At 44.4% G+C, this 24,299-nt stretch overlaps 1 protein-coding gene across 1 annotated transcript in view; it reads right to left on the bottom strand.

Annotated features, from left to right (window-relative positions):
* The window catches only part of ADGRV1 (adhesion G protein-coupled receptor V1), a 742,217-nt gene that overhangs the window by 345,945 nt on the left and 371,973 nt on the right, over window positions 1-24,299 (bottom strand). Inside the window, exons 68-69 of the mRNA XM_077289021.1 lie at window positions 18,240-18,459; window positions 520-759 (exon numbers count right to left, since the gene is read on the bottom strand). Of these exons, the coding sequence (XP_077145136.1) occupies window positions 520-759; window positions 18,240-18,459 (460 nt within the window). The remainder of the gene's footprint in view (window positions 1-519; window positions 760-18,239; window positions 18,460-24,299) is intronic.

The raw sequence follows: 24,299 nt of genomic DNA, 5'->3' as shown, positions 1-24,299 counted from the left end.
GAGGAGAAAGAAGCCGATTTCTCTGATAGTATACATTACATAGTTTATTATTTTCACATGTACTATTGATTTATGCAATAAAAATTAAAACGACGGTTACTCTTTTATTAATCTATGTTTAATTTTTTTCACTATTAAAAGCAATTCCAATGTACTACCATTTTATGTTACTGAGAATGAGATTTCATGAAGATTTAGGGTTCGTGGTTGAATATTAAATACAAGACAAGGTATAATTTTGATAAATAACAACAACATGTCCTGTCCCTTCTGGCCAACTAATATGAGTATTGAAGAGCTTCTTCACAAGAAGACAATTTTCTATGATTTGGGAAATTTGTAGGAATTGGTGAATTTCAAAGTATAAATAATTATCTAAAAAAGCAAAATTGCACATTAAATTGTAGCCGGTAAAATTAAACTTAAAAGAGAGGTTTAGTTTAATATTTTTTTCCGATTAAATTGGCTTTTGAATAGGAATAATATTCCTACATGAATAATAATCTAATACATCCTTACTGTTAGAGTCACATTTCCGGCTTTCGGATCAATCTCGGTAGTCCCGCTTGCAACACTTAATACAACGATGAATTTTTCTTGGACTTCAATTTCTCCATGAGGCAGAAAACTTAACGTAATAATCCTTACTCCTCCTTCTCCATCATTATAATGAAAAGATCCATTCAAAGGTTCACTGAAGTCATCATTACCTGAGGTCAAGATGACTTTAGAGTTAGGTCCTAATATGTGCCATACAATCTACAAAAAAGGAGAAAAAACAGTACAATGAAAAACAATTTAGAACAATTTCCTTTTCATACATGGATTAGATGCAGAAGAACAATATAATACATTACGGATATAGCCATATTTGGCTATGTTTGTCAGATATGCAGCACAAAGCTTAACAATTAATGTACCGTTAGAAAATTACCTATTGATTAAATTAAGTTTTATATTAAAAAAAAAAATAGCGATTTTTAAAATGCTCTAATATTGAAATTTATATTATAAAAATATCCTGACATTTTGCAATTTTCACTCTAGCAGGATATCATAGGCAGAATAATGATAGATAACCCCTACATATACAGTAGGTACGGAAAGTATTCAGACCCCTTTACATTTTTCTCTCTTTGTTTCTTTGCAGCCATTTGGTAAATTCAAAAAAGTTCATTTCACTCTGCACCACATCTTGACTGAAAAAAGTGTAGAAATTTTAGCAAATTTAATAAAAAAGAAAAACTGAAATATCACATGGTCATAAGTATTCAGACTCTTTGCTCAGACACTCATATTTAAGTCATATGCTGTCCATTTCCTTGTGATCCTCCTTGAGATGGCTCTACTCCTTCATTGGAGTCCAGCTGTGTTTAATTAAACTGATAGGACTTGATTTGGAAAGGCACAAACCTGTCTATATAAGATCTCACAGCTCACAGTGCATGTCAGACCAAATGAGAATCATGAGGTCAAAGGAACTGGCCAAGGAGCTCAGAGACAGAATTGTAGCAAGGCACAGATCTGACCAAGGTTACAACAGAATTTCTGCAGTACCCAAGGTTCCTAAGAGCACAGTGGCCTCCATAATCCTTAAATGGAAGAAGTTTGGGACCACCAGAATTCTTCCTAGACTTGGCTGTTCAGCCAAACTGAGCAATCGTGGGAGAAGAGCCTTGGTGACAGATGTAAAGTAGAACCCCAAGATCACTGTGGCTGAGCTCCAGAGATGCAGTAGGGAGATGGGAGAAAGTTCCACAAAGTCAACTATCACTGCAGCCCTCCACCAGTAGGGCCTTTAAAGCAGAGTGGCCAGACTGAAGCCTCTCCTCAGTGCAAGACATATGAAAGCCCGCATAGAGTTTGCTAAAAAAACACATGAAAGACTCCCAGACTATAAGATTCTCTGGTCTAATGAGAAGCATATAGACCTTTTTGGTGATAATTCTAAGAGGTATATGTGGAGCAAACCAGGCACTGCTCATCACCTGACCAATACAATCCATGAAACATGGTGGTGGCAGCACCATGCTATGGGGTGTTTTTCTGCTGCACGGACAGGACAACTGCCTGTCATTGAAGGAAACATGAATGTGGCCAAGTAGAGAGATATCCTGGATGAAAACCTCTTCCAGAGTACTCTGGACCTCAGGCTTGGCCAAAGGTTCACCTTCAAACAAGACACTGACCCTAAGCACACAGCTAAAACAACAAAAGGAGTGGCTTCAGAACAACTCTGTAACCTTTCTTGACTGACCCAGCCAGAGCCCTGACTTAAACCCAACTGAGCATCTCTGGTAAGACCTGAAAATGGTTGTCCACCAACGTTCACCATCCAACTCAACGGAACTGGAGAGGATCTGCAAGGAAGAATGGCAGAGGATCCCCAAATCCTGGTGTGAAAACTTGTTGCATCATTCCCAAGACTCATGGCTGTACTAGCTCAAAAGGGTGCTTCTACTCAATACTGAGCAGAGGGTCTGAATACTTATGACCATGTGATATTTCTGTTTTTCTTTTTTAACAAATTTGCAAACAATTCTACATTTCTGTTATTTTCAGTCAAGATGGAGTGCAGATTGTACATTAATGAGAAAAAAATGTGAACTTTTTTGAATTTACCAAATGGCTTCAATGAAACAAAGAGTGAAAAATTTAAAGGGGTCTGAATACTTTCCGTACCCACTGTACAGCAGCCATAGATTCCAACATTCACAACAGGTGATAGTCACAGCTCACCTCCTCCCCCCATCCCTGCACAATGACCTTTACATTTGACATGTCAAATGGCAGGCTGGCTATGGCCCATGTGGCTAAAATATATCTCTAAATGCTGCAGGATGACTGATTCAGTCATGTACATGTTACAAGCACGCCGCTAGGTTTCAGATAGGGGTGTGACAGGTCTCATGAAATCTTTGGAATTCTGGGGGAATCATTACTCAGGGCGACCATGTACTGCAGCTCTGTCAGGCACAAGATGGATCCACTTGTTCACACAGATACAATTGATAGAGTCCTCATGCCACCTTGTGCGGCACAAATGCTGCATTCTGACAAGGTGACTCGTTTAGTTATGATGCCTGCACATGCTGAAATAAACGTTTATAAAATGTGCCCCCTCATACCGTGAAACCGTCCCGGAGGCGGGACTTTCCTTCCTAATCAGACGCAGCACAGCCGTCACTCCGGGCCTGTGCATGCGAAGCGCTGCCTCCTCTTGCTGCATTATCGTCCCCGGCGCCTATGCTGTAAATACAAAGGGCAGCGCAACTGCGCACGCCTGAAAAAAAAACTTAATGCGCAGGCGCCGGGGACAATAATGCTGCAAGAGGCGGCGGCGCCCGGCGTGACCTAATTAGGAAGGAAAGTCCCGCCTCCGGGACGGTTTCACGGTATGAGGGGGCACATTTTATAAACGTTTATTTCAGCATGTGCAGGCATCATAACTAAACGAGTCACCTTGTCAGAATGCAGCATTTGTGCTGCACAAGGTGGCTCTTTTAGCTGGAAACACCTGAGGGGGGTGACAGGTTCCCTTTAATCTCAAAACACATTCAGTACAATTCAAGTCTCTTAAGCACAGGCTTCATAAACAGGACAGCTGCTTCACAGAGGCACATAGACTAACAGTCTTTTGATAGCACAGTTCAGCACAGATCAAAACTCTTTACAAAAGCACAGTAGTACACAGCATTCCTTCCAGCACAGTGTAATGGAGGAGGGGGGATTGCTGAGGGACCTTATCCCTGTACACAACTTCCTCCAGTCCTTATCTTCCTGGCATGACAGACTTTCTCAACTAGTAGTATAGGAGTAGCCCAACTCCACTCTGTAATGAAATCCTGTGTCCCTATGGTTCACTTGCCTGAACTTTTGTGAGAGAGATCACACACAGCCCTTTGGCTGCTGCCAGAACAGTAAACACGTTTCCCATAATCCCCCTGGGGCTCTGGTAACCACTCCCTTTCTCCCATGATGGGGTTAACCCCTCTAGTTGCTGGATGCTTTTGAAGCAACAACAGCACTATTTCTGCATGTCATACAGAAAACAGAATACACATCTATAGAAATAAAATACAAGAAACAAAAACTGATTAAACAAAATGTTTAATTATCTATATTTAATTATTGAAAGATGCTAAAGGTGACATGTATTTAAGAGTCAGATAACTTATACATATGCAAAGACAGAGCTATTCTTCTTCTAACTCAGCATCTCCTTTAACCCCTTCCCGACCTGTGACGCCACGTAGGCGTCATGAAAGTCGGTGCCAATCCGACCTGTGACGCCTATGTGGCGTCATGGAGGGATCGCGTCCCTGCAGATCGGGTGAAAGGGTTAACTCCAATTTCACCCGATCTGCAGGGACTGGGGGAGTGGTACTTCAGCCCAGGGGGGGCGGCTTCACCCCCTCGTGGCTACGATCGCTCTGATTGGCTGTTGAAAGTGAAACAGCCAATCAGAGCGATTTGTAATATTTCAGCTATGAAAATGGTGAAATATTACAATCCAGCCATGGCCGATGCTACAATATCATCGGCCATGGCTGAAAACCCAGATCTGCCCCCCCCCCCACCACCAGCGATCGCCTCCCCAGTCCTCCGTTCTGTGCTCCGCTCCCCTCCGTCCGCTCCCCCGTCCTCCTATCGGCTCCCCCCGTGCTCCGATCCCACCCCCGTGCTCCGATCCCACCCCCGTGCTCCGATCCCCCCGTGCTCTGATCCCCCCTCATACTTACCGAGCCTTCCGGTGTCCATCCGTCTGCTCCATAGGCGCCGCCATCTTCCAAAATGGCGGGCGTATGCGCAGTGCGCCCGCTGAATCTGCCGGCCGGCAGATTCATTCAAGGTACATTTTGATCACTGTGATAAAACCTATCACAGTGATCAAAATAAAAAAAATAGTAAATGGACCTCCCCTTTATCACCCCCATAGGTAGGGACAATAATAAAAATAAAGAAAATATATTTACTTTTATTTTTATACTAGGGTTAGGGTTAGAACTAAGGTTAGGGTTAGGGTTAAGGTTAGGGTTAGGATTAGGGTTAGAATTAGGGTATGTGCACACGCTGCGGATTTCACTGTGGAACAGCAGAGTTTCCGCAGCTGCGGGTCCGCAGCGGTTTCCCATAAGTTTACAGTACAATGTAAACCTATGGGAAACGAAATCCGCAGTGCACATGTTCCGCAGCATGTCAATTCTTTGTGCGGATTCCGCTGCGGGTTTACACCTGCTTCAATAGAAAACTGCAGGTGTAAAGCCGCAGCGGAAACCGCAGTAGAAACCGCGATAAATCCAAAGTAAAAACCGCAGCGGTTTTGCACTGTGGATTTATCAATTCCGCTGCGGAAAATTCCGCAATGGAATCCGCAGCGTGGGCACATACCCAAAGGCTATGTGCACACGGTGCGGATTTGGCTGCGGATCCGTGGCGGATTGGCCGCTGCGGATTCGTAGCAGTTTTCCATCAGGTTTACAGTACCATGTAAACCTATGGAAAACCAAATCCGCTGTGCCCATGGTGTGGAAAATACCGCGCGGAAACGCTGCATTGTATTTTCCGCAGCATGTCAATTCATGGTGCGGATTCCGCAGAGTTTTACACCTGTTCCTCAACAAGAATCCGCAGGTGAAATCCGCACAAAAAAACGCTGGAAATCCGCGGTAAATCCGCAGGTAAAACGCAGTGCATTTTACCTGCGGATTTTTCAAAAATGGTGCGGAAAAATCTCACACGAATCCGCAAAGTGGGCACATAGCCTTAGGGTTAGGGTTGGAATTAGAGTTAGGGCTGGAATTAGGGCTAGGGTTGGAAATAGGGTTAAGATTAGGCTTGTGGTTAGGGTTATGGTTAGGGGTGTGTTGGGGTTAGGGTTGGGGTTAGGGATAGGATTAGGGTTAGGATTAGGGTTTGGATTAGGGTTGGGATTAGGGTTAGGGGTGTGTCGGGGTTAGGGTTGTGGTTAGGGGTGTGTTGGGGTTAGGGTTGTGATTAGGGTTATGGCTAGAGTTGGGATTAGGGTTAGGGGTGTGTTGGGGTTAGTGTTGGAGTTAGAATTGAGGGGTTTCCACTGTTTAGGCACGTCAGGGGTCTCTAAACGCAACATGGCGCCACCATTGATTCCAGCCAATCTTGCGTTCAAAAAGTCAAATGGTGCTCCCTCCCTTCCGAGCCCTGACGTGCACCCAAACAGTGGTTTACCCCCACATATGGGGTACCAGCATACTCAGGACAAACTGGGCAACAACTATTGGGGTCCAATTTCTCCTGTTACCCTTGCGAAAATAAAAAATTGCTTGCTAAAACATAATTTTTGAGGAAAGAAAAATGATTTTTTATTTTCATGGCTCTGCGTTATAAACTTCTGTGAAGCACTTGGGGGTTCAAAGTCCTCACCACACATCTGGATAAGTTCCTTGGGGGGTCTAGTTTCCAAAATGGGGTCACTTGTGGGGGGTTTCTACTGTTTAGGCCCATCAGGGGCTCTGCAAACGCAACGTGATGCCCGCAGACCATTCCATCAAAGTCTGCATTTCAAAACGTCACTACCTCCCTTCTGAGCCCCGACGTGTGCCCAAACAGTGATTTACCCCCACATGTGGGGTACCAGCATACTCAGGACAAACTTGGCAGCAACTATTGGGGTCTAATTTCTCCTGTTTCCCTTGTGAAAATAAAAAATTGCTTGCTGAAGCATAATTTTTGAGGAAAGAAAAAAGATTTTTTATTTTCACGGCTCTGCGTTATAAACTTCTGTGAAGCATTTGGGGGTTTAAAGTGGTCACCGCACATCTAGATTAGTTCCGTGGGAGGTCTAGTTTCCAAAATGGGGACACATGTGGGGGAGCTCCAATGTTTAGGCACACAGGGGCTCTCCAAACACGACATACATGGTGTCCGCTAATGATTGGAGCTAATTTTTCATTCAAAAAGTCAAATGCGCTCCTTCCCTTCCAAGCCCTGCCGTGTGCCCAAACAGTGGTTTACCCCCACATGTGAGGAATCAGTGTACTCAGGAGAAATTGACCAATACATTTTAGGATCCATTTTATCATGTTGCCCATGTGGAAATTAACAAATTGAGGCTAAAAGAAATTTTTTGTGAAAAAAAAGTACTTTTTCATTTTTACGGATCAATTTGTGAAGCACCTGGGGGTTCAAAGTGCTCACTATGCATCTAGATAAGTTCCTTGAGGGGTCTAGTTTTCAAAATGGGATCACTTGTGGGGGAGCTCCAATCTTTAGGTACACAGGGGCTCTCGAAACGCGACATGGTGTCCGCTAACGATTAGAGCTAATTTTTCATTCAAAAGTCAAATGGCGCTCCTTCCCTTCTGAGCCTTGCCGTGTGCACAAACAGTGGTTTGTGACCACATATGAGGTATCAGTGTACTCAGGAGAAATTGCCCAACACATTTAAGGATTCATTTTATCCTGTTGCCCATGTGAAAATTAAAAAATTGAGGCTAAAAGAAATTTTGTGTGAAAAAAAAGTACTTTTTCATTTTTACGGATCAATTTGTGAATCACCTGGGGGTTCAAAGTGCTCACTATGCATCTAGATAAGCTCCTTGGGGGGTCTAGTTTCCAAAATGGGGTCATTTGTGGGGGAGCTCCAATGTTTAGGCACACAGGGGCTCTCCAAACGCAACAAGATTGGAGCCAATTTTTCATTGAAAAAGTCAAGTGGCGCTCCTTCCCTTTCCGAGCCCTGTTGTGCGCCCAAACAGTGGTTCCCCCCCCATATGGGGTATTGGCGTACTCAGGACATATTGTACAATAACTTTTAGGTTCCAGTTTCTCGTTTTACCCTTGGAAAAATAAAAAAATTGTTGTTAAAAGATCATTTTTGTGACTAAAAAGTTAAATGTTCATTTTTTCCTTCCATGTTGCTTCTGCTGCTGTGAAGCACCTGAAGGGTTAATAAACTTTTTGAATGTGGTTTTGAGCACCTTGAGGGGTGCAGTTTTTAGAATGGTGTCACTTTTGGGTATTTTCAGCCATATAGACCCTTCAAACTGACTTTAAATGTGAGATGGTCCCTAAAAAAATGGTTTTGTAAATTTCGTTGTAAAAATGAGAAAACGCTGGTCAAATTTTAACCCTTATAACTTCCTAGTAAAAAAAAATTTTGTTTCCAAAATTGTGCTGATGTAAAGTAGACATGTGGGCAATGTTATTTATTAACTATTTTGTGTCACATAACTCTCTCATTTAACAGAATAAAAATTCAAAATTTGAAAATTGCGAAATTTTCAAATTTTTCGCTAAATTTCCATTTTTTTCACAAATAAATGCAAAAATTATCAACCTAAATTTACCACTTACATGAAGCCCAATATGTCACGAAAAAACAATCTCAGAATCGCTAGCATCCGTTGAAGAATTCCTGAGTTATTACCTCATAAATGTACACTGGTCAGAATTGCAGGTCATTAAGGTCAAAATAGGCTGGGTCATGAAGGGGTTAAAGAAGACATGTTGCCACTTGGAAAGTGGCTAGTTTTTGTCCTTATCTTTAAGCCCATTGCTCACCTGATTACTCCATTTTTTTTTTAACACGCTATATGGTCTAAGAGTACCGTCTCACAGTGGCACTTTGATCGCTACGACGGTACGATCCGTGACGTTCCAGCGATATTCATACGATATCGCTGTGTCTGACACGCTACTGCGATCAGGGACCCCGCTGAGAATCGTACGTCGTAGCAGATCGTTTGAAACTTTATTTCGTTGCTGGATCACCCGCTGTAATCACTGGATCGGTGTGTGTGACAGCGATGTGTTCGCTTGTAACTAGGGTAAACATCGGGTTACTAAGCGCAGGGCCGCGCTTAGTAACCTGATATTTACCCTGGTTACCATTGTAAATGTAAAAAAACCCCACTACATACTCACATTCTGATGTCTGTCACGTCCCCCGCCGGCGGCTTCCCGCACTGACAGTGAGCGCCGGCCGTAAAGTAAAAGCAGAGCACAGCGGTGACATCACCGCTGTGCTGTGCTTTACGGCCGGCACTGACACAGTCAGTGCGGGAAGCTGACGGCGAGGGACGTGACAGTCCCCGGAATGTAAGTATGTAGTGTTTTTTTTTTTTTTACATTTACAATGGTAACCAGGATAAACATCGGGTTACTAAGCGCGGCCCTGCGCTTAGTAACCCGATGTTTACCCTGGTTACCCGGGGACTTCGGCATCGTTGGTCGCTGGAGAGCTGTCTGTGTGACAGCTCTCCAGCGACCACACAACGACTTAGGCTACATTCACACTAGCGTTAACTGCAATACGTCGCAAATGCATCGTTTTGCCGAAAATACGCATCCAGCAAAAGTTCTTGCTGGAAACGTTGCGTCCGTTTTGCGACGCTTGGGCATGTGGTAGCGGACCGTCGGGAAAAAAAACCGTTACATGTAACGTTTTTTGCTCCCGACGGTCCGCTTTTTCCGACCGCGCATGCGCGGCCGGAACTCCGCCCCCACCTCCCCGCACTTCCCCGCACCTCACAATGGGGCAGCGGATGCGTGGGAAAAATGCATCCGCTGCCCCCGTTGTGCGGCGGAGACCACGCTAGCGTCGGGAACGTCGGCCCGACGCACAGCGACGGGTTGTTCCCGACGCTAGTGTGAAAGTAGCCTAACCAACGATCACGGCCAGGTCGTATCGCTGGTCGTGATCGTTGGTAAATCGTTTAGTGTAACGGTACCCTAAGATATATGGGTCTTTTTTTAGTGCTAACAGGGCAATGCAGAGTAACCTAAAGACATGAGCAATAAGTGACCAATGACAGTGCATCCATGCCGTGATAGCAGAAAAAAAATATTTTTTTAGAGGTATCTGATTATATTGTTGTAGAGCAATTGTTTAAAGCTTTGGCATCTGCTAAATACAGGGATACAAATTGTTACACTAACAGTATTGGGACATTCCTCTTAATCTGGAGGCTTTATGACATTGGTTTTCATGGCCGAGCATCTGCATACAAGTCTTACATCACCAGGCACAATGCAAACCGTCAGATGGAGTGGTGTAAGGCAGATGTCACTGGACTCTACAGCAGTGTAAAAGTCCATAGAGTAGATAACGCAGTATCCAGCATACATAATAGGTGATGTCACATCTCACCTTCTCCCATCCCTGCACAATGACCTCTGTGCAGATGTCAGAGCATGCCTAAAAAACTCGATAGTACAATCAATAATATTAATCTTGCTATGGCGCAGCTGGCTGCTGTAAAGCACAGCTCTAAATACTGTTAACAGAAACTCGGGCAAAGAAAAGGAAAACAAATGAGAAAAAAAAAAAGAATATGTTCCACCACCTGGCTTTAATTATGAAAAATCTAATATGGAGAGGATAACGTTTGCTCACGGCAGTGTATGGTCGGTAAGAGATATCGAGGTCCAGTAACAACGGCCAATGTTTGTTTTTGCTGAGCACATTCTGTGTTTATTTGCAGATCGTTAGTAATTAGCGCTCACGCAGGATAGTGACACTATGGTAAGTGGCGGTGACAGACCCTTCTAGGATGATTAAATTACAAGCGACCACAAACAACAGCTGAAATTGTGCAGTCTGCTCCATGTTGTGCTGTATTCAATACTGTCCACAACACTTCTGACTGTGGATATTCTCAGACACTGATAGCGTCGGTGTCATCACACAATAATGGTAAGAGCAGCATGTTACATGCAATAGATGGAGTACTGACTCATATTCTGTACACATCCTATGCTGGGGAGAAAACTCCTACTGATTTTCCGCATCATTACTCATCTCGTTAACACCATGCAATTCATGGGGCTTTGGATTTATAAGCCTTTTAATTAATATATCATCATTGGATAAAAATGCAAGATACTGGATGCATTGGTTCTGTCATATTGTAAAAAGTAAGAAGATGTGAATTACGGCAGCTATTGAAGAACTATCTCCTACTGCAATGTACCTGCAAGCAATCTTAGCTTTAAAAAACATGTTCTCTGTTTCAAGCCCGAATTTCACTAACTTTTATAAAATAAAAACTTTCTTAATGCCTCCATTCACATTAGAGGTGCTTGGCACCGGCTTTCAGCTCTCTAGTCTCTACCCATTAAAACCACAAATATTTGGCCAAGCAGAGAACTCCTGTGTATGGGGTGTCAGGAGACCAAACAGCCATGCAGGCTACAGCTACCTCCCATGTATTGCCAGCATAGTTATCAGGAGCTCAGGCATGTGTTCCCTCCATCATGCTTTACACTGCAGCTCTGCAGGCTCAGGCCTGTTTCACACAGGTGGCTCCAGTACGTGTGGTTACAGTTTTCTCACGTACCAGAGACACTGACTCACGTAGACACATTAAAATCAATGTGTCTCTGCACATGTCAGCGTGTTTTCATAGGGGTGGAGCCGCATACTCATCACTGTAATGAGCGGTACCACGTGACCGCTCATACAGGACTAGCTGCGGCGCTGAGAGGAAGCATCGAGGGAGCTAAGTGAGTATTTTATTTCCAGCGGGCGGGCGCACAGGGGGTGGGAGGGGGGAGGTGACAAGGATCTTGATTTTAAAGGGAACCTGTCACCTGAATTTGGCGGGACCAGTTTTGGGTCACATGGGCGGGATTTTGGGGTGTTTGATTCACCCTTTCCTTACCCACTGGCTGCATGCTGGCCGCAATATTGGATTGAAGTTCATTCTCTGTCCTCCGGAGTACACGCCTGCGCAAGGCAATATTGCCACTTCTGGCAGGGGTTCTGCCCTCAGACGTACTATTCCATCCAAGGGCAGAAAGGGGTTAAAGGGAACCTGTCACCATGACAATGCAGTTCAATGTGCAGGAACCCTATTATAGAGCAGCAGAAGCAGAGTAGATTGATCTATAGCTTGTAAGAAATGATTCAGTATAACTTGTATCTGTAAGGGATTGGCCACTACTTGGACAAGTCATTCTTGATCTAATTGTTTAGTCCCAATAAAATAAAAAAGCCTGTACTCGCCTCCTATGTCGGCTCCAGCGGTGTCAGAACTCGTGGTCCCAGGGCTCCAGTGAAGTAGTTGTGACACGTGACCCCAGTGCCCAATCCCTATCACTGTCTTCGCCTTCGGACAAATCGAACATGAAGAGGAAGTCCGGGTGCAGCTGCTCTCTCACTTCCTCTTCATGTTCAATTTGACAGGAAGCGGAAACAGTGACGCCAGCGCTGATTGGGCCCCAGGGTCACATGTCATAACCACAGCACAAGAGCACCGGGAGAGCGAGTGTCGACACCGCGAGATCGGCCTCAGCACGGGAGGGGAGTATAGATTTTTATTTTATCGGGGCCAAGCGTAGGGAACGAGACGGAGTTGTCCAGGTAGTGGACAACTTCTTTACTTAAAGCTCTGCTGTTTCTGGGATTTTCGGCCCAGTGGGTGGTCCTATCGGTGACTGACAGCTACCTCAGAATGCATACTTATACATAGAAAGCTGTCAATTACTTATAGAACCACCATAGTATCACCATAATTGGACTGATGAGCAGAGTCATATTGCGAGGTCGTTTTCACCACAAAATGTACATTGTGAAAAAAATTCCCAAAAAACAAAGTCAGAATTGAGTTTTTTTCCACTAATTCTACCAACTTGGAAAAAAAATTTGCACTATGTGAATGGTGTAATTCAAAAGTATAAATCGTCCCATTAAAAAAACAAGCCTTCATATGTCTCTGTGGGCCAAAAAATGTAAGCTATGGCTCTGGGAAAAAAACAAAAAGAAATGGGCTGCGTCGCGAAGGGTTAAAAAAATACATGGAACAGAAAAACATCATTTAAACAATTGGTTTGTTTCTGATGATGGCTTCCCTGTAACCCATACACAATATACAGTATATATAATATAAAGCATAAGGATTACAATCTACAGGATGTCTATCTGGCAGCTAGTTCTTTACAGTATGTGATGGACACACGGACACATTTCCAGGTAGAGCAGGGATTCCACATAAATGAAACCAGCACAGAAAATATTTCCCGGCAGACATGGAACATAGCCGTGATTTCATCTGTTTGCTTGATGAGAGGTGTAGAGTGTCGCACTTCCTGAGCACTGGGTATATTTATAGGACACCAGACTACCCAGGAGGTATTCACTTCCCATTGGTGTTCTTGGCACAACATGAACGTTATGTCCTTCACAGCGTGGTGTATTCAAAGCATATATTAAACAACACATTATGTACTGTTCTTATATTCTAACAATGCAAATAGTTCTGGAAAAAAACACGTTTTGTTTTTATTTTCAAGAAAATATTGGACCGGAAAAAAATGCAATGATTTACAAAGTAAGAGGACGTACAAAGAATTGTAAGACTGCAAGCCCTGCATATACCGGTACATATATACACTGCACTTGTCCTCCCATCAAAGTTTTTATCCTCTTAATATATTGCAGACATCATATTATAGCGCTGTGTACCGACAATTGATCATTTTGTCTTTCTACCAAGCTCATTCTTCTCTTTTCTCTGCTCTATGTAAAAACAGGAAGTCTCATTTCTAGTGCTGTGTCGTTTGCAACGATCCTTTAAAAAAATCCGGCTCCCGGCTGTGAATGATGGGAGCCGGCACCCCAGTCAGAGCCACTGAATTCTCTGAATGGCTCTCACTGGGCAGAAAAATTCCCGTGTTTGGCGGATGTAATTCCGCTCACCTGACCCAAACTCCGCCCATTCCTCAATTTAATTGGCTGACTGCAAGTAGGTGGGGTTTCGCACATGGGTGGGCGGAGTTTCAGTCACATTCACGTCATTTTAAATTTGTGTTCACATATTGTGAACACATATTTAATAGGGATCCATTGAGGATCCAAAAAAGCTGTCTCTTCTTGGTGAGTGGAGTCAAAAGAGCCCTATCACCAAAAAGAGCAGGACAGCTCATGACTACTCTTTTCCCCACATAAATCATTCCCCTCTTAAACTCCTGACCCAGCTACTGCCTCCTCCCTCTGAACTCCAATATGGGGCTTCTTCCCTTCTGACCTTTGAACTGTACCCTATTATAAGACTGTCCTATACTACAATTGACTTGTACATAATTTTGTTTATCTTATGCCTGTTATAAATTTACTTTGGGGCCACTGATATAAAATGAATTTTTATGCTTTATTTAGGTAAACCTTGATAAAGGCCAGCATACACCAAAACGTTGGTCCTTGTGCTCATGCCAAAGTGTGCCTGCTACTGTATATCTACTATATAATTGTCTAAGCGTCACTTCCATCTTTCTGTCTGTCCTGTCTGTCTGTCTTTCTTTCTTTCTGTCACGGAAATCCCAAGTCGCTGATTGGTCGCGGCAAAACGGCCACGACCAATCAGCGACGGGCACAGTCCAGCGGCAAAATGGCTGCTCCTTACTCCCCTGCTGTCAGTGCCCGCTCCATAATCCCCTCCAGTCAGCGCTCACAAAGGGTTAATGTCAACATTAACGGACCGCGTTATACCACGGTGTAACGCAGTCCGTTAATGCTGCTATTGTAGCGCCCCCCACCGCTGCAGGGCCGAGGGGTACCCGGTACCGGGCCTCTGAGTCTCTGCTTCTGGGGTTGTCACGGCGGCTAGGCCCCGGTCCGTGACCCTGCCGTGGGGCGCACAGTGAATGATAGGTGTGGATGTTGGTGGTGCAGTTGTGGGGGTGCAGGTCGCGGTAAATAACGAGGACACCAGGTTGCAGTCTCTTTACCTCTTTACTGGAGATCTCTGAGTCCTCAGTCCAGAATATGGTTCACCAGGCTGCGCAAGTCCGGCCGGTCCAATGGCACCTACAGAGTTCACTTCACAGGTGGAAATCGGTGCCTTCCTTCTTAGCGCTATGTGTTGTAGTCCTTCCCTGCTATGCTTACGGAAAGTACCCCACAACCGTTGTGTCTGTTTCTCGTGTTCCCTCACAACTCGATTAACTGATCTTCTGCTAATCTTCTGTCCCTTCCTGATGTTACAGTTAGAACGGCACCCGTTTGTCGGGTAGGCCTGGAGTTCTTCCGGGACCCTAGAGACGCCCCTCTCCCGCAATTGCCTCCCAAGACTTCATAGGTGATTTAGGTGAGACAGCCCGCCTGAGACTGACTGTCCTGCCGCTGTTTAGAGTATTGCTTGAAGCTGTCTAATGAAATACTCCCTCGGCGTTCCGGCCACCGGTAATGCGCCTCAGTAGGGTGTTGCTCCGGTCTTACAGCATGACCCCTACTGGTATTCTCCTATTGCTTGATCTCGTTTCTCACTCAGCACAATCTATCTCGCTTCTAGTCCTTTCTTGGGTCCCGCCGCTTCCCGGAGCTGGCGCGGACCCGTTACGTTCTTTTTCAATGCCAAGCCTCTGTCAGGATCCCACCCCTGACAGAGACCCTACTGTCTCTTCCTCCACAACACCCTCTGCCACCAGGTGTTGCTTCGTTCAATCCAGTCAGCTTTCTGATCTAACTTCCTGCCTGACCCCCAGTTTACCCACTATGGTGGGGAGTGGCCTAATGAATAGCACCCTTAGCTCCCCCCGGAGGCCTGGCTGTGAAATGTATTGGTGTCTGTGATACCTGATCAGATGAACTACTTCAGTGCCATCGGACGCACCATAGCTCCCCATAGTGGCGGAGCCACAGTACTGCAATGACCAGGACTCTGGGGCGCTGCACTATTAACCTATGCAGCATCAATAGTAAAAAGATCTAATGTTAAAAATGATAAAAAAAAATAAAAAATCATTATATACTCACCTTTCGGCGCCTTTCCCGCTCCTCGCGACGCTCCGGTGACCGGTCCATGCATTGCGGTCTCGCGAGATGATGACGTAGCAAACTCGCGAGACCGCTACATCATCATCTCGCGAGACCGCAATGCACTCTTGGGACCGGAGCATCGCGAGGAGTATCGGTAAACGCTTGGGCTGGATCCGAGGGGCCGACGTAAGGTGAGTATATAACTATTTTTTATTTTAATTCTTTTTTTTTAACAGGGATATGGTGCCCACATTGCTATATACTAAGTGGGCTGTGTTAGATACTGCATGGGCTGTGCTATATACCACATCTCTGTGCTGTATACTATGTGGGCTGTGCTATATACTACGTGTATGTGCTATATACTACGTGTCTGTGCTATATACTATGTGTCTGTGCTATATACTACGTGGCTGAGCAATATACTACCTGGCTGGGCAATATACTATGTGGCTGGGCAATATACTACGTGTCTGTGCAATATACTACGTGGCTGGGCAATATACTATTTGGGTGGGCAATATACTACGTGGCTGGGCAATATAATATGTGTCTGTGCTATATACTACGTGGCGCCCGGCCGCGAACAATCAGCAACAGGCGCAGTCCGGCCGAATCCTGTGTATAAATTGCATTCTTCTGAAAACTTCATAAATAAACTACATTTATATTCTAGAATACCCGATGCGTTAGAATCGGGCCACATCTAGTATATAAATAAATACACATTATTTTCTTCAAGACTACTTGTTGGCCCGAAGGCTCTTCCTCTACTATAATGAAGTACAATAATGAAGTACAATATGTCATGAAAAAAACAATTTAAGAATCAGTGAGATCCGTTGAAGCGTTTCAGAGTTATTACCACATAAATTGACACTGGTCAGAATTGTAACATTTGGCCTGGTCATGAAGGTGCAAACAGCCTTGGGAGATAAAGGAGTTAAGTAGATCTGAGTTTCTCAACTACTGTGATTTGCCATGTCATAATACGTTATTATAAGTAAATTAAAGTTTAATATTGGGGCAGCAAGGTGGCTCAGTGGTTAGCACTGCAGCTTTGCAGCGCTGGAGTCCTGGGTTTAAATCTCACGAAGGACAACATCTGCAAGGAGTTTGTATGTTCTCCCCGTGTTTGCGTGGCTTTCCTCCCACGCTCCAAAGATTCCCTGCTAGGGAATTTAGATTGTGAGCCCCATTGGGGACAGCGATGATAATGTCTGTAAAGTGCTGCGGAATATGACAGTGCTATATAAGCAAAGCATAATAATAATAATATCTCCTATAACTCTATGATGCAAAGATCTCCAAATAAACATGTTTTTGATGGAAGTTAAATTACTGACACCCACCAATGATATCTTGTGATATATGACATCAGTATATATATATATACATATATATATATATACAGGAACCTTGACTTTTAAGGGAACGAGAAAGGTCCTCTATCAGTTATAAACTGCCACAATAACATTATATATGTCAATTTTTTTATTCTAAGGCCTTTTTTTGTGCCACACTAACATTACTGTCTTTCAAAAATGGCAGCTCGTTTTATGTAGTTAAGTCAGGATTAGCCAGGCAGGGTGATGCTTTCCTCAGACGTGTTCTCCTCAGGTCCTCTAATCACATCCATGGGATGTGGTTTACATTCACCTTACAATCTCAGTTAAGGTAGGATTGATGGTACATTGGTGGGAACTGGCTCCACCCAGATTAATCATGCCTTGTATCCTCAAACCATACCCTCTGGGCATGACTGACATCCTCCGTACAATCCAGGGGGCATACCATTCAAAGCGGTAGACCACACTGCCACTTTGAGGCCCAGCCTCCCCACCATCACAATTTCAACAGTATCTTCATTCTCAGGATGTAGATAACGTTGAATAGAACTGTGCAGCAGGAAGCAGCCTGCAATACATGGGGTGAGTGCAGCTAGGTGAGTGGACTTTATTCATTGATTTTTTAATTGTCGGTACTTAAGAGCTGTAGGAGACATGATACCGTTTAGGGGGCTGCATATGACATGATGTGGGGGCATCATACTCTTTGGAGACTGGGGGGTATCATACTGTATGGGGGGCTGTGAGGGACATTATATTGTGCTGCCGGCTGTAGGGTACATGATGATGTTGGTGGGGCTGTAAATTCAAGTCCTCTTCCTTTCTGAAGAAGTTATTTGCATTTTTGAAAGAGAGCAACATTATTTTGGCAGAAGAAAAGACCAATTAGAATTCAGAAATTGGCATATACAGTATATCGCTATAGTGGTGGTTTGGGACAGGGAATTTATATCAAACTTACTATGCCTCTGGTGGGCTTGTCCTCTCCTAATAAGCACCAAAAAAGTGAGTGTCAGAAAAACAAAAAAACTTACAAATTATGGCACAGATATCAGGTGCTCCATAATTTGTGATTTTTCTTACGAAAGAAATCTGGCTATGAGGGAATGATAAATGTGTTACATTGGTAGGACGTTGCAGTTTCAATACAGTACCTGAGCTTCTCCCATAAGTCCGCCGACTCTCTCCACCATCAATGATACGGTGAGTGTTACATTAGGGTTAGGGAGAGTTATCTGGCTTTGATTGAGGAACCTCACAGCTCCATTGGGGGAGTCACTTTTAGCTATTGTAATTACTGACACAATGCGCTGACCCAGAATTGCTCCTCCACTCGCACCCACTAGGCGAACCTCAAACTGTTCCGCGAACTCACTGTAAAAGGAATATAAAAAAAGCAATTGTTCTGATAATAAAGCAATATCATTGATGGACTAATAATAGATCATTTCTCATTACTGCTTAATGTTTATTGAATTGCCGAAATTAAGATTATTGCAAAATAGAAAGAGTGACAAATCATTTTTATATCAAAATAGCTTTAATGCGTATTGATAGCTACATGTCTGTACTTTTTCATGTTTAATTCTCTGAGCTCCCTGACAGCTAAGCTGTGTTGTCACGATACTACAGAGTGTGTATATTGGCAGGCTGCACTCTGGGGCTCAGTGGTTAGCACTGTAGTAGTAATAGTATATTATAATATATATTATATATAGTAATCCTATGAAGGACAACATCTGCAAGGAGTTTGTATGTTCTCCCCGTGTTTGCGTGGGTTTCCTCCGGGTACTCCGGTTTCACACTCCAAAGACATAGGGATAGGGAGTTTAAATTGTGAACCCCAATGGGGACAGTGATGATAATGTGTGTAAAGCGCTGCGGAATATGATGGCGATATAAATGTGAGAATAAATAGTGGTGATTTTTTGCAAGTATTTAGAGGCTGTGTTGTGATGATGACACACTGTCTTCATGGTATATCTCTACCCTGATGTCACAATATAGATGACTTTATAGGCTTAGCCTTATCGTAATGATGCTACAATTTTTATATATTCTACAGACTACGTTCTACTGTTTCCTGTGTTGCATTGCCACAATGTCACAACAGTGTAGACTTAGCTCTGTTGTGGTGATGTTCCAATAAGTGTGTGTGCGCATTGATATGTGGTGCTCTATTGGCATGTTGTCTAATCGGACATCTCCATAGGCTATGCGGTATCTCTTTGATGTAAAAAAAATACACAATGCAATAAAATGCAAATTATGTAAAAATCATACAATGTGATCTTCTGTTTTTTCATGTTTAGATTCTGTCTCTCACAGTTGAAGTGTACCTCCGATAAAAATTGCAGACCTCTCTATTCTTTGTAGGTGAGAGAACTTGCAAAATCGGCAGTGTATCAAATACTTTTTTCCCCACTGTATATATATATATATAATTGTCCAAGCGGTACTTCCGTCTTTCTGTCTGCAACTTCCGTAACGGAAATCCCGCGTCGCTAATTGGTCTCGCCAGCTGCCTGTCATGGCTGCCGCGACCAATCAGCGACGGGCACAGTCCGATTAGTCCCTCCCTACTCCACTGCAGTCAGTGCCCGGCGCCCGCTCCATACTCCCCTCTTGTCACCGCTAACACAGGGTTAATGCCAGCGGTAACGGACCTCGTTATGCCGCGGGTAACGCACTCCGTTATCGCTGCTATTAACCCGCCGGATAGTACGGGTTGACACTGTTGGATCCTCGGACTGCAGGGCAGCTTGAACTTGTTTGGATGTTAGTCGAGGTTCTTTATCCAACATCCGCACAATCTTGTGTTGAAATCTCTTGTCAATTTTTCTTTTCCGTCCACATCTAGGGAGGTTAGCCACAGTGCCATGGGCTTTAAACTTCTTGATGACACTGCGCAAGGTAGACACAGGAACATTCAGGTCTTTGGAGATGGACTTGTAGCCTTGAGATTGCTCATGCTTCCTCACAATTTGGTTTCTCAAGTCCTCTGACAGTTCTTTGGTCTTCTTTCTTTTCTCCATGCTCAATGTGGTACACACAAGGACACAGGACAGAGGTTGAGTCAACTTTAATCCATGTCAACTGGCTGCAAGTGTGATTTAGTTATTGCCAACACCTGTTAGGTGCCACAGGTAAGTTACAGGTGCTGTTAATTACACAAATTAGAGAAGCATCACATGATTTTTCCAACAGTGCCAAGACTTTTGTCCACCCCCTTTTTTATGTTTGGTGTGGAATTATATCCAATTTGGCTTTTTGTGTTTTTTCATTTAAGACAAATTAAATGAAGATAATAATGTGTTTGCAATCATTTTCAGGAAGAAACTGAGTATTATCTGACAGAATTGCAGGGGTGTCAATACTTTTGGCCATGACTGTACATAAAGTGGGGAAGCAAGTATTTGATCCCCTGCTGATTTCGTAAGTTTGCCCACTGACAAAGACATGAACAGTCTATCATTTTAAGGGGGAAAACTTACACAATCAGCAAGGGCTCACGTTCTTATTTCCCCTACTGTACAATATACATACTGTGTATACACACACCTCATCAGTGAAATGCAACAATAAGGAAAAGTTGTGGAATCATACAATGGATAGACATGTTACTGATATGCAAATGATATAAGATGGTAAGAAAATTTTCAAAACATCTCGAATTATTCAGTATTGAGTATGAGCACCATGCGCAGAAATATCTATGCTTAGACACCTTGGCTGCTATCAATGAAGTTATATGTGATTGTCTGAGGAATGTTCTGCCACGTCGATTGCAATTGGGCATGTAAAGCATCAAGATCAACTGCTGGCAGCTCCTTTGCATTTGCAAACCAATGAGGTCCCAGATGTGCTCGATGGGAAAGAAGTCTGGAGATGCTGCAGGCCAATGGTAGCATGTTTAGGCCTAGCAGGATGCTCACAGTAGCACAAGCACCATGTATCCTGGGAGAAATGGTAATTTAGAGAAAATGCTGTACCACTTGATCTAAACCAACTCAATGTAACACCCTGCTTTTAGTGACCCTTGAATGAAGACTGGAGGGATCCGGCTACTGTGCATTATGCCACTCCACGCCAGAATCCTCTAATCCTGGCAGTAGGACCTCTGTGACGTTCCTTTGTGAAGGCCCCATAACCCCTGGAGAACCTTGGGATTTTCCATTTTTGTGTGTTCGTTTCTTGCTCCCCTTCTTCCTAAAGCCATAACTTTTTTTTATTTATCCATCAATATGGCCGTGCGAGAGCTTGTTTTTTGAACAACATAATTGATTTTACCATATAGGGTATGTGCACACGTTCAGGATTTTTCACGTTTTTTCACGATAAAAACGCATAAAAAACGCATACAAATGCAACCTATCATTTAGAATGCATTCTGCAATATTTGTGCACATGATGCGTTTTTTCCCTGCGAAAAAACGCATCGCGGTAAAAAAAGCAGCATGTTAATTAATTTTGCTGAATTTTCGAGGTTTTCCCGCTATTTAATGCATTGGGAAAGCTCCAGAAAAAAACGCGCAAAAAACACGAAAAAAAACTCGAAAAAACGCATGCAGATTTATGGCAGAAAAGTCCGGTTTTTGTCAGGAAATTTCTGCAAGAAATCCTGAACGTGTGCACATACCCATAGTGTATCAGAAAACTGGTGAAATTGCAAAAAAGTGAAATTCCACAATTTTTTTTTATACCATGTTCACTAACTGCTAAAAATGTCCTGCCATTTTGATTCTGCAGATCATTACGAGTTTGCAGATACCAAATATGCATAGGTTCCTTTTTTATTTACCGTATATACTCGAGTATAAGCCGAGATTTTCAGCCCAAATTTTTGGGCTGAAAGTGCCCCTCTCGGCTTATACTCGAGTCACAGTCTGTGGCAGGGTCGGCGGGTGAGGGGGAGAGGGCGCTGAGGCATACTTACCTAGTCCCGGCGATCCTGACGCTCCCCCTGCCCGTCACAGTCTCCGGGTGCCGCAGCTCTTCCCCTGTACAGCGGTCACGTGGGACCGCTCATTAACCCCTTCCCGACCCATGACGCCTATGTGGCGTCATGGAATGATCGCATCCCTGCAGATCGGGTGAAAGGGTTAACTCCTATTTTACCCGATCTGCAGGGAGAGGGGGAGTTGTACTTCAGCCTAGGGGGGTGGCTTTGCCCCCACGTGGCTACGATCGCTCTGATTGGCTGTTGAAAGTGCAACAGCCAATCAGAGCAATTTGCAATATTTCACCTATGAAAATGGTGAAATATTGCAATCCAGCCATGGCCGATGCTGCAATAGCATCTGCCATGGCTGGAAATCATGTTCTGGCCCCCCCCACCGCCCCCGATCTCCTCCCCAGTCCTCCGTTCTGTCCGGTACCCCCCTCCGTCCCCCTGTTCGCTCCCCCGTGCTCCTGTCCGCTCCCCCGTGCTCCTGTCCGCTCCCCCCGTCCTCCGATCCCCCCCCTGTGCTCCGATCCACCCCCCCACCACCCCCTCATACTTACCGAGCTTCCCGAAGTCGGTCCGTCTTCTCCCTGGGCGCCGCCATCTTCCAAGATGGCGGGCGCATGCTCAGTGCGCCCGCCGAATCTGCCGGCTAGCAGATTCGTTACAAGTACATTTTGATCGCTGTGGTAGGTTCTATCACAGCGATCAAAATAAAAAAAATAATAAATAAAAACCCCCTTTATCACCCCCATAGGTAGGGACAATAATAAAATTAAGAAAATATTTTTTTTTCTTTTTCCACTAGGGTTAGGGTTAGAACTAGGGTTAGAACTAGGGGTAGGGTTAGGGTTAGTGGTAGGGTTAGGGGTAGGGTTAGGGTTATGGCATGTGCACACAGTGCGGATTTGGCTGTGGATCCGCAGCGGATTGGCCGCGGATCCGCAGCGGATTGGCCGCGGATCCGCAGCGGATTGGCCGCGGATCCGCAGCGAATTGGCCGCGGATCCGCAGCGGATTGGCCGCTGCGAATTCGTAGCAGTTTTACATCAGGTTTACAGTACCATGTACACCTATGGAAAACCAAATCCGCTGTGCCCATGGTGCGGAAAATTCCGTGCAGAAACGCTGCGTTGTATTTTCCGCAGCATGTCAATTCTTTGTGCAGATTCCGCAGCGTTTTACACCTGTTCCTCAATAGGAATCCGCAGGTGAAATCCGCACAAAAAAAACACTGGAAATCTGCTGTAAATCCGCAGGTAAAACGCAGTGCCTTTTACCTGCAGATTTTTCAAAAATCGTGCGGTAAAATCTCACACGAATCCGCAACGTGGGCACATAGCCTTAGGGTTAGGGTTGGAATTAGAGTTAGGGTTGGAATTAGGGCTAGGGTTAGAAATAGGGTTAAGATTAGGCTTGTGGTTAGGGTTACGGATAGGGTTAGGGGTGTGTTGGGGTTACAGTTGTGGTTAGGGTTGGGATTAGGGTTAGGGTTGGGATTAGGGTTAGGATTAGGATTGGAATTAGGGTTACGGGTGTGTTGGGGTTAGGGTTGTGGTTAGGGGTGTGTTGGGGTTAGGGTTGTGATTAGGGTTATGGCTACAGTTGGGATTAGGATTAGGGGTGTGTTGGGGTTAGTGTTGAAGTTAGAATTGAGGGGTTTCCACTGTTTAGGCACATCAGGGGTCTCCAAACGCAACATGGCGCCACCATTGATTCCAGCCAATCTTGCGTTCAAAAAGTCAAATGGTGCTCCCTCCCTTGCAATGTGACGCCCGCAGACCATTCCATCAAAGTCTGCATTTCAAATGTCACTACTTCCCTTCCGAGCCCTGTCGTGTGCCCAAACAGTGGTTTACCCCCACATATGGGGTATCAGCGTACTCACAACAAACTGGGCAACAAATATTGGGGTCCAATTTCTCCTGTTACCCTTGTGAAAATAAAAAATTACTTGCTAAAACATCTTTTATGAGGAAAGAAAAATTATTTTTTATTTTCACGGCTCTGCATTGTAAACGTCTGTGAAGCACTTGGGGCTTGAATGTGCTCACCACACATCTAGATAAGTTCCTTGGGGGGTCTAGTTTCCAAAATGGGGTCATTTGTGGGGTGTTTCTACTGTTTAGGCACATCAGGGGCTCTGCAAATGCAATGTGACGCCCGCAGACCATTCCATCAAAGTCTGCATTTCAAATGTCACTACTTCCATTCCAAGCCCTGTCGTGTGCCCAAACAGTGGTTTACCCCCACATATGGGGTATCAGCG

Source organism: Ranitomeya variabilis, chromosome 1 (genome assembly GCF_051348905.1).
Source record: "Ranitomeya variabilis isolate aRanVar5 chromosome 1, aRanVar5.hap1, whole genome shotgun sequence".
In the NCBI taxonomy this organism is placed as follows: Eukaryota; Metazoa; Chordata; class Amphibia; order Anura; family Dendrobatidae; genus Ranitomeya; species Ranitomeya variabilis.
Note: the sequence above shows the minus strand (reverse complement) of the source record. Positions and strands in the feature narration are given on the sequence as shown.